This window comes from Parasteatoda tepidariorum, chromosome X2 (assembly GCF_043381705.1).
Source record: "Parasteatoda tepidariorum isolate YZ-2023 chromosome X2, CAS_Ptep_4.0, whole genome shotgun sequence".
NCBI classification, from domain to species: domain Eukaryota; kingdom Metazoa; phylum Arthropoda; class Arachnida; order Araneae; family Theridiidae; genus Parasteatoda; species Parasteatoda tepidariorum.
The window spans coordinates 55,933,907-55,949,690 of NC_092215.1; the positions used below are offsets into that span (position 1 = coordinate 55,933,907).

General features: G+C 30.3%; 1 protein-coding gene across 1 annotated transcript; it reads right to left on the minus strand.

The window, feature by feature from the left end:
• Positions 1-9,555: 9,555 nt before the first annotated feature.
• Positions 9,556-10,341, minus strand: LOC139427179 (uncharacterized). Its single transcript, XM_071188050.1, has one exon. The coding sequence runs from the start codon at positions 10,339-10,341 to the stop codon at positions 9,556-9,558; it is 786 nt and encodes a 261-aa protein (XP_071044151.1).
• Between the last annotated feature and the right edge of the window lie 5,443 nt (positions 10,342-15,784).

A 15,784-nucleotide genomic window follows, 5' to 3' on the forward strand; every position in this document is an offset into this window, starting at 1 on the left:
GCCACTTAACGGATGAACGGAAGTTTTGAGAGAAGTTAGGCCGAAGCCTGTAAGTCCGAATCTGTTTGCCTATCCAAGGCGTCCCAATGCTGAAAGTCTGTTGTTCCACTTATGCTAACCGCCTTACTAGAAGGAAGCCTGAAGAAGTTTGAAGTGTTAGAGTGCTGTCTATCAGAAACTGGAATGTTGACCTGATCCACGAGTCTGGCGGCAACCGGTGGGAGTTCCAGGCATTTGATCCGTAATTTGATTAGAATTTAAAAACTCTAAGTTCGATTTTAGTACAGTTTTAAAAGAGTAATTTACCTCGACTTTCTAATTGCTTCTACTAGATTTTAAGATAAATATACCTTTTATTTTTAATCGTATACAAAATTTAGAGAATATTGTGATTTTTTTAAATTGCTTTTAGTAGATTTTAAGTTAAGTGAGCCTTCTATTCTTAATTGTTTTTACTGGATTTGGAATATTAGAATATTGAGCCTTATATTTTTAACTGCATTTTATTGAAAATATAATTTCGTATTGCTGAATTTTAAACTTAAAGTAGCTAATAATTTGGAAATATGTGATATCTACTTAGTAGCATTTTGAAATGATTAAAGTTTGTTTTTGTTTGAAAATTTTTAGATTTAATAAAATTGGTTGTAAATGTTTCAAGTACTTCCTTTGTTGATTTTTTGTGAACCTGGGTAACACTGTTACCAAAGTTAATGTATCGATCACTGGATAGCGTAAAACCTAAATCTTAGAGGTAACAGTACAGTGAATATCTGATCACTAGATCAGAAATTATTAAGAGATTAATTTTTATTTTGAGCTCTATACTTTCAGTATAATATACTAAAAAGTAAACATACAATTAGAACAACTTTTTTTTAAAATATTTTTTCTTACGGCAGGCACTGAACTTTCGTTCTTCACCTCGGTAGATGCCGGAAGTTTTGCTCATTTAACTTTACCAGCTGGGCACCTGTGAACCTAAGTCACGGAGGCGAGCAACATTACCCACGCCACATTGCCACAAATACCCGTTTGTAGGGTGGCCCACATTCACACAAAAGAGAACAACAGAGAGAGAGAGAGTTATCCGTGCCCACAGAGCGGGATTCGAACCCGCAATCATTGGCCGCTTCACAGTCAGGCACACTGACAGCTCGGCCACCTGGCCGGCACAATTAGGACAAGCAGAAATACCGGTTTATTTTTTTGAAATTAAGAAAGCTTGGCCTTAAATGCAACTAAAATATGAAATACAATGATTGAAGAGTAAAGGCAGGGTAGACAGGTTTAAAACAAAAGTTTTTTTTTTTTTTAACTAACTACTTAGTTTCCAAAGATATTTATATTAAATTTTTTCATTTGAATATAATTACGTGGGAAAAATTAAATATTCGCATGAAGCGTTTTTAAATTTTATACGCCTATGTGAATCTGTGTTATTTTACATAGACATTAATATGCAAATTTTAAATGTTTATGCATCATAGCGTTCTTGCAAAAATAATTCCATAAAATAAATTTATATGAGCGAATTTGTGGTTATATTGTATTTAAAAACGTTTTAGTAAAAAATTCTCCACCTCTATATTCTGTAAGTTTTGAAAATTAGTTAAATAATGTAATTATTGAATGAGTTAATATCAAAAGTTAAGAAGCTTTTTGTTTTATCTTGTTAAAGATACAGTAAATTACATTAAATACATTGTTAAAGATACATTTACACATAAACTACATTGGAAGAATAGATGGAAATCTGACGAGGTTCCTAAATTTAATATTTTATTTTTAATTTGTTTCGGTTACGAATATGAAGGTATTCGTATTATATTTTTGCAGTAATTGTAATATTTTCAAAGTATATTATATGTACAAAATAGTCAAAATTCATTCAAAATATTTTCAATGCCTATTATTTTATTTAATAATTAATGTATTATATTAACAAGCATTTTACTTAAAGCTATACTATATCCTTAGTATGTATATAATGTTATTCTTAAAGCATCATTATGTTTAAAATATGACAAAAAGCTATTATATTCTTGATTTATTATTTAGTCAATCCTTATCAGTCAATTTAATCAATCATATCTTTACTAATTTATACACATTTGCCATATTTATTCCATTTCATCATTCAATTTTTTTTAAATTCAAAATATATTTTGTCTAAAAAATTTCATGCTCCTTTAAAATAAAATTCCTATTGATTCAATAGTTAAAGTAAACAAGAAATTTTTATCTAAAAAAATTTATTTTAATGATATAAATTGTAATCTGGGATAATAATGATATTAAATGTAAATAATACTGATGTCATTTTCATATGCACTGACAAGCAAGAAGGGAAAATATTCCTTAACATTATTACCAACACTTAAATATATAAAATGTTCATTTGCATGTTAAGTTAAGCATGTAAAGTATATAATCCTATTAAAAATCTTAAGCTCATTAATCTCTGTTACTACGAGAGCAGATTTACAAAACAAAATTGTTTACTGAAAAAAGTAATCAATATTTAAAGTTTATATAAAATCAGGGTTGGCTTGTTTAACCTTTGTGGTTCAAAACAAAAACAGAGCGTTTATTTAAAAAAAAAGACTGTTTTTTTTAAAAAAACAAATCTATTTAATAATTTAATTTTGTAGTATTTTTATATGCAGTTTAAGTTTTAATAGAATTAGAATCTAATGGAAAAATATTAAATGTTTTCATGATAAGTTTTTCAATTTTGAGTTAAATTGCTAATGAGAATCTGCATTTCCTTAAGTGAACATGAATAAGACATTTTTAAGTGTCTACGTATTTTTGCATTCCAGCAGAAATATTTATACTATATAAACTAATATAATCAAATTTAAGTTTAAATCATAATATTTCTAAAAATGCTTTAAATAAAATAGACCATCACCAACTCCAATGTTCTGACAGTTTTAAAAATTTGCTGAATAATGTAATTATTGAACGAGTTAAGATATAAATTAGCGAAATTTGTAAAAAAAATAACTTTAAGCCTGTTGCAATCAAAAGCAAAAAGGGAATAAGGAACTTTTCTGAATTTGATATTTAATTTTCTGTTTATTTTAAGAATTTTTTTTCTGTTACTAGAAGTGTTGGCCAAAGTGGGCCCAGTCCGGAAAATCCGAACCAGATTTTGTGGGTGGGCCTACTTAAAAAAAGAGCCCATTTTCTTTATTTTTAGGCAAAGTTTAAGCTTTTTCAAAATTTTCTGTATATTTTTATATGTGTTTACTTTAAATTAATTGTCTAATTATATATATAATTTTTACTTCAAAGGCAAAGTAGTTGCTATCTATTGTCATTTAAACAGACTTCTATTTACTTGAAGCAGAATTATCTTAATAATTTAGCTAAATTAACTTTAAATTGAAATGCATTCAACTTGCTTCGAGAGAATTTCAAAATCTTTATTATGTTATTATTATTCAAATTTTCTTTTAAAAAGCTATAGTTTTGATGGGAAATCAATTTTGCAGTTTTTGGACATGCAGCCAGATTTTGGTGACTTAAATTATAATAAAAATCAATTTACTTCATTTATAAAAAATTGTCGGCTTAAGGAAATAAAAACTATTTTATATAACTAATAAAAGTTATTGTATTTTCATAACGCAAACTCTTAAGATACAATTTACTTATTATTATGGAACGTAATTTCTTTTTATGTATTTAAATTATATCTATGAAACTAATTAGTTCAAATTTCTTGAGATTGCATTGAAATCAAATTAGGTTTTAGATATTTTCTAAGTTATACAGTTAAATGCCGAAATACAGACTCACTACTTTTTTTCACAATGAAAAAAAGTAAGGAAAGAAGTTCAGGAATTAAAAAACATTAAAAAGTTAAGAAAAATAACACATGATTCTATTTTACTGATAGACATGCACCTAATGTTTGATTTTGTTTTACAGCTAGTCCTGATAAATATTCGGTACCGAGTAATATAAAACCAAATAATTTTTTTTCTATTTATAAAATAGTTCATTCATAAGGTAATGAATGGGAAAAAGTTGTATTAGAATTTTGTATAAAATTTTGCTTGACTATATCACGCTAAGTTAAGTTCTGTCTTGGATAAATACAGATTCAACTTATTTCGAAGCATTCTGGACTTTTGTTTTGGTCCCTTTTATTTTTCCACTATTAGGCTTAATAATACCATTTAAAGTATTGTCTTATATACTATTGCACTGAAAATTTTTATTACATTTTTTATAGTATAAGAATGCAGTTATGCATTTAGTTATTAAAGAAAATTCTTAATTTTTAAACAAGGATGTTTCATTCATTACTAATCTATGGGTGCAATAAAGATAAAAATGTTTTGTCTCTGTATATAGCACCGAAAAATAATAATAATGGTCTGAAACCGTTTCTCATTGTTATCGGCACTTCCTTATTTATAGAACTCTAGCGTGGTCGCTAGTTCAAACGGGAGACCGTTTCATGGAAAATGACTATCAAAAATTCAAACCCCAGTCACCAAAAATAGCGTTACAGTCTGTTAAAAAAATGTGTCGAACTGCTGTAATACTAAAGCAAAAAAACAACATGAATAAGGACAACCCTTTTTGCTCTAATCTACCACAAAGTATACCTTATCCTTTGTTGGATACTATAATATACATCCCTCGTCCATTTCAAAGATATGACATCAATGACATCACCACTACACGAAGAACTTTCTATACCGCTTTGCGCATGCGTGATAGTTATGTTTTATGATTTGGAAGTGTGGGCACTATTTAAATTATTCTTTTGCTGAAAATGAATACTAATCATTGTCGTAATGGTAGAAAATAAAAATGTGTATTTACGGAAACAAAGACCAGTTACACTTCTCAAGCACCAATCTGTAATTCAAGATAGTATTTAAAATTCTTGCTATTTTTTATTCGTATTTACAATGTAAACGTAAGTTTAATTCATATTTTTTTAAGAAATCAGGAGTAGACTTCAAGGTTAGCCAATGTTTGTCGGTTCTTAATTTTTCTTCTTCTTTTTTTTTTTTTGCTTTTTAATCACTTATATTTTTCCGATTTTCATAAATGATCATCAAGCATTTAACAGGGACCTCTATTTTGGAAGATCTTCCGTTACAGTGGGATTATTTTTCAGTTTTGAGGCATATGAATAACAATTTAAAAAGAAAGCGAAAAAAAAAATGCTTATTTACAACATTCCCGACAAGCGTTTCAAATTTTAAAACTGGATGATGAGTTTAAAAAAAAAAAAACTTCGTAAGGAAAAAATGCAATAATTGAGTTTTTTTAAAGAAAAATATGTCTACGATGAAGATAAATAATAATGCTATACAAAAAATATCGGAAAATGAAGAAGTCAGAAAAAAAAACATATTTATGAAAAACATTTATTTCGTTAACGCAAACGATTCTTAGCGAGAAAAAAAAAGTACAATCATGAATACAGACGATTTTTATCCTCCATTTAATTTTTTCTACAGCCAGATGTTTTCGATTAAGTTTTAAGTTTCATTTAAATTCTAATTCGTCGCAAATTGTGCAACGAATTTCAAGTTCATTACATAGGCAGTTTTGAAAGAGAAGTTTAGGAGAAAGAAAATTCTTCTCAATCAAGAACAACAGGTGCAATTCCTTTTCTATTATGCATCTTGCTCCTTCTTTATTTCCATAAAAGAGATATGTTCTATTATCATGTAAATCATAGGTTCCCAATCTTTTTTGGCTCACCACCCACATTGCGAGACAAAATTTTTCATCGCCCTTTAAAAAATCTTTTTTTTTTAAATTCTTTAATATTTTCGATCTAATGCCTTTTTAATCATACCGTTAGTTTATTGAAAATTCCTACAGACCTACTGCATTTCTGCTTTCATATTTGAATTTTTTTATCAAGGTTTTGTATGAAACTAGCTTTTACGTAAAAATTTTACGTACTTGCATGAAAATGAGTTTAATAGATCACCTTTCAATTTAAATTGAGTAATCAATTAAGTAGTATTAATTTGAAAGTAAATTTCATATTTTGTAGGTCCGGGAAAAATAGTTAACATAATTGTGTTAAACTGCAATCTTTATTATGGTACATGCAGTACTAGGTCAAACTGAAAGAATTTTGACATTTTTGACAAAGAATGAATTTTGACATTTGCAAGAAACGGAAAGCTTACAGAGAGAAACAATACGAAGAAAGTTGAAATACCTTAAATCTCCTGAGAAAAAAAAATTTGTTTATTTTTTTAAATGTTAAAATAAATCAAAGAGTATAGCTGTTTATGTGAAATTGGATTCCATCTTTATAATGTGAATTTTAAGTTGATTATATGCTAAAGTTGAAATCCAATTTCTTCTGCACATATTTCACAGAAAAATAGCTTATATTGCAACACGTGAAAATTTAACGCAATGGGAATTGATGGAAGAATTATATTCTTGTTCAGACATAAAATTGTTTGGATGTATCAAATTAAATGTTGAATTCTCACTTTCTAATTCATATGCAATGTCTGTTGCAATCGTCAGACATTAAAAAATATTCACTTATGGGCATATTGCAACAAGTGAAAATTTAACGCAATGGTAATTGATGGAAGAATTATATTCTTGTTCAGACATAAAATTGTTTGGATGTATCAAATTAAATGTTAAATTCTCACTTTCTAATTCATATGCAATGTCTGTTGCAATCGTCAGACATTAAAAAATATTCACTTATGGGCATTTTGCCGATTAATATTTTTAATCATGATGACATATCTACACACAGCATTTTCAGCGAAATGCACTGAAACTTAATGAACATGAAACATGGAAGTTTGGGCAGAGGGTGTTACTGATAAGTTTTACTTATAAGTAACGCGTTATAAATTAATATAATGTAATATAACGTTATAAACTTATGATGAGGCATAATTTTCTTAAAAGACAATAAGAAAAAATTCTTTTTTTTTTTCAAATGCACAAGAGCTTTTTCTAATAATGTAGACAACGACAGTATTAAATAATACATAATCTTGCATGAAAATTAGAAAAAAAGTAGTATGCTCTTTACTTTATCAAATTCTAAGTATTATTGTCTGCAAATTTTGAAGAAGAGTGTAACAAATTATTTTCCAAATTATAACATTATGTTCACGTTGAATGAAAAACATAAAATGTACAAAGAATAGTTTTAATTTTTAAAAGCGAAATATTATAAATAATACTTACCTTTAGCTTCTTAGTGCTAAAGAGTAAAAAAGTTTGTCTGGTATAGCAATAAAAATGCAATTTTTACTTTAAAATTGGTTAAAAATCTAATTCAGTAAGTAAAAAATAATAACTGCTCTAACGTGTAATGTACATAGATTTAAATGCGTATGAGGTTTCTGATACTAGGAAAATAAAATTAGGAATTTTAAAAAAGTACATTCAATACTTGAAACTTTCTGTGAATTGTCACACATTCTTCAGAAAGTCCTAACACTCTTTTGATGTGTTGAACGCTAACGTGGGAAATCTATGTTGTAAATTAAACAAATATTGAGATTTAAAATTTACCAAACTGTTAGCTATTTTTTTTTCTGTGGAAAAATAAAGTGAAACCAAAAAGAAACAATAAATGTTAAGTGTTTAGGGATGTGAACTTTACAAATTAAAATGTAAGTTGCATATGACCATTCATTTTCAACATTTTCTTTAAAATAATAACTACATAGTTATCAATAAAAATGCATTTACAGTAGTTCAAAAATTACGTATTTTTAAATGCAACGATATTTTAATTTTATACCAAGTTAATATTAAATATTTTAATACGATTATTAATATAGAATAATTTTCATAAAACTAAAGATTTTATATGATTTATAAATATTTATATTGCTAAATCTACATTTCTGAATGTTGAATTTAATGAATGAANATTTTATATATTAAACTTAAAATGACTTAAAGACTATGTTTTAAATGTTTAAATTTTGTACTATATGCATAATTTTATCAAAATATTGCAAAAGAAAGATACATTTATTTTATTTTATAAGTGTTTTTCAAGAAAACAATTTCAGCACAAATGTGAACAATTCACTTGTCAGCCATGTGATTACTTTAGAATACTGCTAGATTCAAAAAACTTAAAATTATCAAAAATGAAACATGAATAAGTAGACTTTGGCTATTTCTGAACATATTTTTAAAATCAAAATATGCAATTCATAAAATAAAAAAAAATTTCGCTTAAAAGTTGACACTTTCATGGAATTGTCCAAAAGACAATAAGAAAAAAAAATTTTTTTTTCAAACGCACAAGAGCTTTTTCTAATAATGTAGACAACGACAGTAATAAATAATACATAATCTTACATGAAAATTAGAAAAAAAGTAGTATGCTCTTTACTTTATCAAATTCTAAGTATTATTGTCTGCAAATTTTGAAGAAGAGTGTAACAAATTATTTTCCAAATTATAACATTATGTTCACGTTGAATGAAAAACATAAAATGTACAAAGAATAGTTTTAATTTTTAAAAGCGAAATATTATAAATAATACTTACCTTTAGCTTCTTAGTGCTAAAGAGTAAAAAAGTTTGTCTGGTATAGCAATAAAAATGCAATTTTTACTTTAAAATTGGTTAAAAATCTAATTCAGTAAGTAAAAAATAATAACTGCTCTAACGTGTAATGTACATAGATTTAAATGCGTATGAGGTTTCTGATACTAGGAAAATAAAATTAGGAATTTTAAAAAAGTACATTCAATACTTGAAACTTTCTGTGAATTGTCACACATTCTTCAGAAAGTCCTAACACTCTTTTGATGTGTTGAACGCTAACGTGGGAAATCTATGTTGTAAATTAAACAAATATTGAGATTTAAAATTTACCAAACTGTTAGCTATTTTTTTTTCTGTGGAAAAATAAAGTGAAACCAAAAAGAAACAATAAATGTTAAGTGTTTAGGGATGTGAACTTTACAAATTAAAATGTAAGTTGCATATGACCATTCATTTTCAACATTTTCTTTAAAATAATAACTACATAGTTATCAATAAAAATGCATTTACAGTAGTTCAAAAATTACGTATTTTTAAATGCAACGATATTTTAATTTTATACCAAGTTAATATTAAATATTTTAATACGATTATTAATATAGAATAATTTTCATAAAACTAAAGATTTTATATGATTTATAAATATTTATATTGCTAAATCTACATTTCTGAATGTTGAATTTAATGAATGAAAAATGCAATGATAAATATAAGATAAAGCTGAATGACAAGGAATTTAATTAATATGCAATACAGTAAATAAGCAAAGAGATATTTTATAAAAGTATTTAATGAAAAATAATAACAGAGAAATATATGTTTCTGCGAAGCGTTCTATTTACATATCTGAATGTTGCCACCTTTTTTTTTATAAAAGTTAAACTATTCTCTGCTGTAATAAAATTAAAATTATGCGAACCTTACATTCGGCCCCGCTCAATGCTAAATGTAGATATTTACATTGAAGCGTAAACATTAAGGTTCTAGGACAGATTTTGTCTAAGTCTTTCAGGCTGGCGTCGATTGCGTCGCAGATCGGCTCGATATGACGTTCGGGTAATTTTCAGGATCCTGGATGTTTTCTACTGGATCTTGCAATTCGGAAACTGATTCTAACTCTTCTTCCGAGCTCTCTTCTTCCTGGGTGACTGGCATATCTCGCATGTAATATGGGCGAAGATGTTGTACATGAACAACTTTCAAAAGATTCTTTCTTTGATCCATAGACTTGATCTCGCAGCATACGGCCCCGACTGGGCGAACAATCAGAAACGGTCCTCTATAAATGGGAGAAAGTTTATGATCTCCTTGTTTAGGCCAGTCGTACAAGACGAGATCTCCTGTCTTAAATGAATGAGATCGACGATGAAGATCGAATCTGCGCCTATTATCTAGATGTTTTTCGTATACATTATTTACGGCTTCGGTCCTGGCTAAAGCAAGAAGGTCAAGTTGATCTTCTAGTGGCGTGCCATCGATGAAACTTGCAATGTGCAATTCATATGGAAGGCGTAGTTCATATCCATGGAGCAAATAAAATGGGGATCTTTTAGTTGAATTTTGTCGTGTGGTGTTGATTGCTAGTAAAGCGTTAGGTAATAATTCATTCCATTTTTCTGGATGTCCATCAATTATTTTTTTCAAAGTTGATGCAATGACACAATTGGCGCGTTCAACAATGCTATTAGCTTGTAGTGAATATGGTGGTGTCATGGACTGTTGTATTCCATACTTTTGTAAAAAGCGCTGTGTGTGGCGTGCTGTAAACGCAGTTCCTCTGTCTGATAAATGCATGCTGGGCGGCCCATATCGAAGTATGAAGTTGTGATATAGTGCGTCAGTCACTGTACGTGCTGCGAGAGAAGCAGAAGGTGTGGCAATAACATAGCGTGTGGCATGGTCAATCTAAACGAGTATGTTGGTGTTACCAGATTTGGATTCCGGTAAGCAAATTATGTGATCAGCAGATACAATTTCCCATGGTGTTGTAGGAAACGGCAATTGCTGTAATAAGCCATAAGCATTGGCAGTTCGACGATTAACAATTTGACATTTATGACAACTTCGAACATATAATTTGGTATCCTTTCGCATTTGTGGCCACCAATAGCGCTGCTGCAAGTTGTGAAGGGTTTTCTTGGCATCCATATGTCCGACATCATCATGGCAAGCAATCAATGTTCTGTCTTTCATGGATTTCGGTATTACAACAACAGATTTCAATCCATTGTCTTTAAGTCTTACAAGCGTATTGTTCTCAATCTTGTAATTGGATATAATTGACAAAGTCTTTTTATTAGGGTTATCTTCTTTGAGTAGGCGAAAAATGTACTGACAAAAGTCATCTCTGTTCTGTTTTTCACAAATCTGAGATTCACGGCTTGCAGTAACAGTTACACAAATAGCTGGTTTCGGATAACGTGAGAGATGATCGGCAATAACATTTTCTTTTCCAGGTCGATGAATAGTTGTAAAGTCAAATTGTGCAAAATCCACCAAATATCGAGCGAATTTCCGATTGAGAGATGATTTCGTAACAACATATGCTGTCGTATAGTTGTCTGTTATCAGCTGAAATTTGTGACCAATAAGATATAGACGAAATTTTTCAGTAAGTGCCCAGTGTACAGCAGCACACTCCAGCTCATTGCTGTGGTAGCGTGTTTCAGCATCTTTTAAAGTCCGTGATGCATATTCAATGATACATCGTTTTCCATTTTGCTCTTGAGATAAACATGCACCTAGTCCTGGATAAGATGCATCAGTTTCTACAAAGGTTGGTAGTCCTTGTTTGAAGTACGCAAGAATAGGAGCGGTAGTGATCTTGGTTTTCAAAGTCTCGAATGTTCGATGTTGGCCATCAGTTAAAGTGATTATCGCATTACTTGTCTTCTTTTCTAATCCTTTAAGAATATTTGTGAGCGGTTTTGCAACAACAGCATAATTTCGAATGTGCTTTCTAAACTGATTGGCAAATCCTAGGAAACTGCGGACTTCATTAATTGTTTTTAGAGTAGAGTAACGTTCAACTGCTGTTGTGCATTCTGGATCAGGGCGTACGCCATCTTGGGAAAGAATTCGACCAAAAAGAGAAATTTCTGATACAGCAAATTGCGACTTTCCTGGATTTAGCTTGAATCCGCTTTTACGAGTAGCTTGAAAAATATTCTAAATAACTTTAAGGTGGTAATTAAAATTATCATGTGAAGTTGAAATGTCGTCAATATATGTATTTACATTATGTTCAGCAAGGTGGTCGTATTCACATTTTATTGCTCTTGTCATCGTAGATGGGCCGTTAGTGACACCAGATGGCATTCGAAGAAATTCATAATGTCCGTCAGCTATTACAAAATCAGTTTTGTAGATGTCAGATTCTCTGATGCGAATGGTGTTGAAAGCGAATTTTACATCCATTTTAGAATTAAAGCGTTTTTCTACTGTTCGTTTAATCACATCTTCCATCTGGTCGATTGGGTGCGGATCTATCTTGGTGATGGAGTTGATAGTGCGTGAAAAGTCTACAACAACTTGTCTTGGAGTGCTTTCATGGAAGGGCTGCTCAACGATGAAAGCAGGGGCGGCGTAAGGCGAGTTAGAAAGACGACAAATTCCTTGTTTCAACCATTTTTGAATTTGAGTGTTCAAAAGCTGGTTGGCGATATGGTCGACAACGGATAGGCTTGTCTTGTTAGAATTCTATTTTGAATTCCACATACGGACATATCCAATATTGTCATCGTCAGAATAAAATATGTCTGAAAATTGTCCAATTATAGCATCAAATTGAGTTTGCTGAAGCTCAGATAGTCCTGCAGATTTTGGAATAAGTTCAATTTGAGGAGGATGTTTACTTGGCTTAACAACGTCGTCTAATGATGGTACTGAGAGTTCACTGGAAGCAATACAATTAATGCTACGTTTGGAAGAATGAACACATTCGTATAGATGGAGTGCAGATGCCGTAGAAATACATAGTGAATCATTAGAATCGTAAGTGCATCTAGCTTGCACTTGGTGTAGCCAATCAAATCCCAAAATGAGCGAAAATGGAAGTTCGGAGCAAATTTCAACCTTGGTCATTAGATGATCAATGTTTCCAACCTTGATGTTTAAAGAAATCCATCCAATAGGGTTTATTAAATGGTCGACGACTTGAAAATGTCCATCAGTCCATGGGTGAATAACAGCATTGATAGGAACGCAAGAATATTGAATGACGGTAATATCTGCACACGGATCACAGAGGGCTTGAATTTCTGTATTATTGTCAATAGTAACAGGTATTAAGGCAAGCTTATTTGTTTGAGTTTTAATACAGTTTATAGAATGATCATTTTCATTTGCAGGCTCAGATCTTGTAGGTGGAATGTTGCGATTTGTGTTGCGACGTAAATTTGGATAATTTGAACTGGTGGAGATGCGTGGTTCATTATTACTGGAACTAAGTAAATGTCTAGTCAACGGGAGCTGAGTTCTCGGTTTGTTGTTGGATTCTTGAACGGATCGTGAAGAATTTCGTGATTGAGTTTTAGGTAAATTTCGTTGAGGAGGAGGTAAACTGCACATAAAAGAAGCATGACCTTTTTCTCCGCATCGCCAGCAAGTAATATCTTGAACATCGTCAGTAGCAGGGTTATATTTACGCCTTTGTTTAACGTGCGAATTGAAATTTTTTGACTGATTTTTCGGTACTGAAAATAAATTGTTAGCTGATTGGCGTGACATATTTTCTTGTTTGAAACTTCGAATTGCATCAAGTGCGGCAGCTCTGTCAATTAATTCTTCGACAGTAATGGAATTCTGAGTAGCTAATGCAATCTGCCATTTTTCTTCTGTAATATCACCAATTATCATAGAAATGCGATCAGCTTGTGGTATAGTAAACGGAGCTTTTTCAAGAAGAGCATCCTTAGCATGAATATAATCAACTAAACTTTCATTAATTTTTAATTTACGAGCGCTCTGATGATCTAAAAATTCTTGCATTGTAATACGCCTTTTAAATCTGGCAGCGAGGGCAGTTTTCCATTCAGTCCAGTCATTATAAATTTAACCTCGTGTCATTTGCCAATTTTTTGCAGATCCAGCGAGGCGAGAAATAGCATTAGTTAGCTTAAGATCATCTGACCAATTAGCTAGTGTCGCAATTCTATTTACTTCTTTTATCCATTCAGAAGCATTGTCAATAGCATCTCCTTTAAATATTGAAATAGAATTTGCTGTATCATTAGTGGATGTAATTTGAATGATATTTGGTTGACTTACTTATCTCTCCAGTAATTGTTTTTGAGTCTCCATAAATGTAGCGAGAAATGCTGCAATATTAGAATCAGTTTGCGAGGGAGGAGGTGAAGGGGGGAGTTGACGAATATGTTGACTGCTTAAAAGCTCCACTTGTTTCTGAAGTAATTCAATTTTAGTCAATAATTCTGAATTATCGAAGCAATTTTCTTCGGAATATTGTGTATTGTTGTCATCATTTGGCGATTGCATGCGAAGAGTTAAAAGTTCATCTAAAGTTCCATCATCTGTTCTTATATTATAATTTACTATACGCGATATTAAGTCATTATTATTTCCATTGGGCGAAAGATTTCTTAAACGCAAGTCTGATTTTAACTGGGTGACAGTTAAATGAGTCTGTCGTTCCACATTCAAGGCATTCAAAACAGAATTCACGTCTGTTGACATTTTGGCGAGAAAAGTGCAGCGAATCAGTTTTGGCGACATCTGCTTGGCGAGAAGAAATCAGTATGTAATGGAATCCAATTTTCAAATTTTCTTCGGTTAAATGTTATTTTTTGTCAAAATAGGTTTACCTGGGAGAGATTTAGCCAATGATGAATACTTTTCTGCTTCGTTGGCAGTCAAAATTTCATGGAAAGAATTTAAAATGTAGCGATAGAAGAAGTTCAATGTAGAAGTAGACGATGTTCAAAGAAGAAGTTGTTAAACGGTTCTTTTTTAAAAAGACGGCTGCGCCATATAAGATAAAGTTGAATGACAAGGAATTTAATTAATATGCAATACAGTAAATAAGCGAAGAGATATTTTATAAAAGTATTTAATAAAAAATAATAACAGCGAAATATAAGTTTTTGCGAAGCGTTCTATTTACATATCTGAATGTTGCCACCAGCTGTAATAAAACTAAACTTATGCGAACCTTACATAAATATAAAATATTAATTTTAAATTCTGCTAAAGCTTTAATTCAATTTCTTTTAAACATAATTAAGTGACCTCCAAATCTAAAATTGATCTTTTTCTTAGAATTGTATGATTACGCCCTTAATTTTTTATTTCTATGGACATCTCTATGAATTTGTTTGTATATTTGAATATCTTTTGATTTCTTATTTAAAAAATGTGTTTCTAGTAGAAAATAACTCCAATAAAACTTTTTTTTTGTTAAGTATCCTATTTTTTTAATTTTTTTAAAACTTATAGCTAGTTTTTTCCCCCATCTTTTTTCGTTGAGTTTACAGTTACTAGAGCTTACGAAAGTGACTCCCTAAAGTGCAAAAATGACTATTATTCATAATTGATACTATAAAGCTCTAGACCTCTCTAAAATTTAAGCATGATAGCTTGTTGGAAAGTGATCGTTATTTCGATGGACGTTAAGATCACTTAGGCGTTAAAAAAATTGTGTTTATAGTTGTATAGTAAGAGATTGGTGCTTGTATTGTCATCATGTTTTCCAGCACAGAACTCCTGTTAAAATTTAAACACACTAGCTAGTCGAAATGGGACCAAAAGTTTCAGTAACGATGATATCTAGAAAAGGTAATAGAGATAAATTCTGCTTATGGTGGTCAAGAAAATATTAAGATGCAGTTGAATTTGACTTCTAGTTAGTTGAAAAATGGACAAAACGTTTGCTTGACGAAAAGTTCTCTTTGGTAATAAAATGCCGATAAAGCTTTCCTGCAGCGATCACGGTACCATTGAAACATTTATTGTTATTAGGCATGATACGTAATAAAAAGAGTGAGCTGGCTAGTCGGAAAATGGTCAAAATTTCGATTGCAAAATTTCACCTAAACAGATACGAAAGTAAGTTTACAAAAATGTTGCAAAACTGAAGGAAACGTTTTTAACAAATTTCTACTAATACGTTTTTCCAAAAGTTTTGTGAATTAGACAAATTTATAAAAAAGAAGCTCAATTAACATTTTTACAATATCACAGTTTTATGGTAATTCAAGAGCCTTATTTATTATTATTCAGC

Excerpts from the sequence above, each read along its gene's own strand:
- LOC139427179 (XM_071188050.1), bottom strand. The coding sequence starts at position 10,341 with ATGCATTTATCAGACAGAGGAACTGCGTTTACAGCACGCCACACACAG.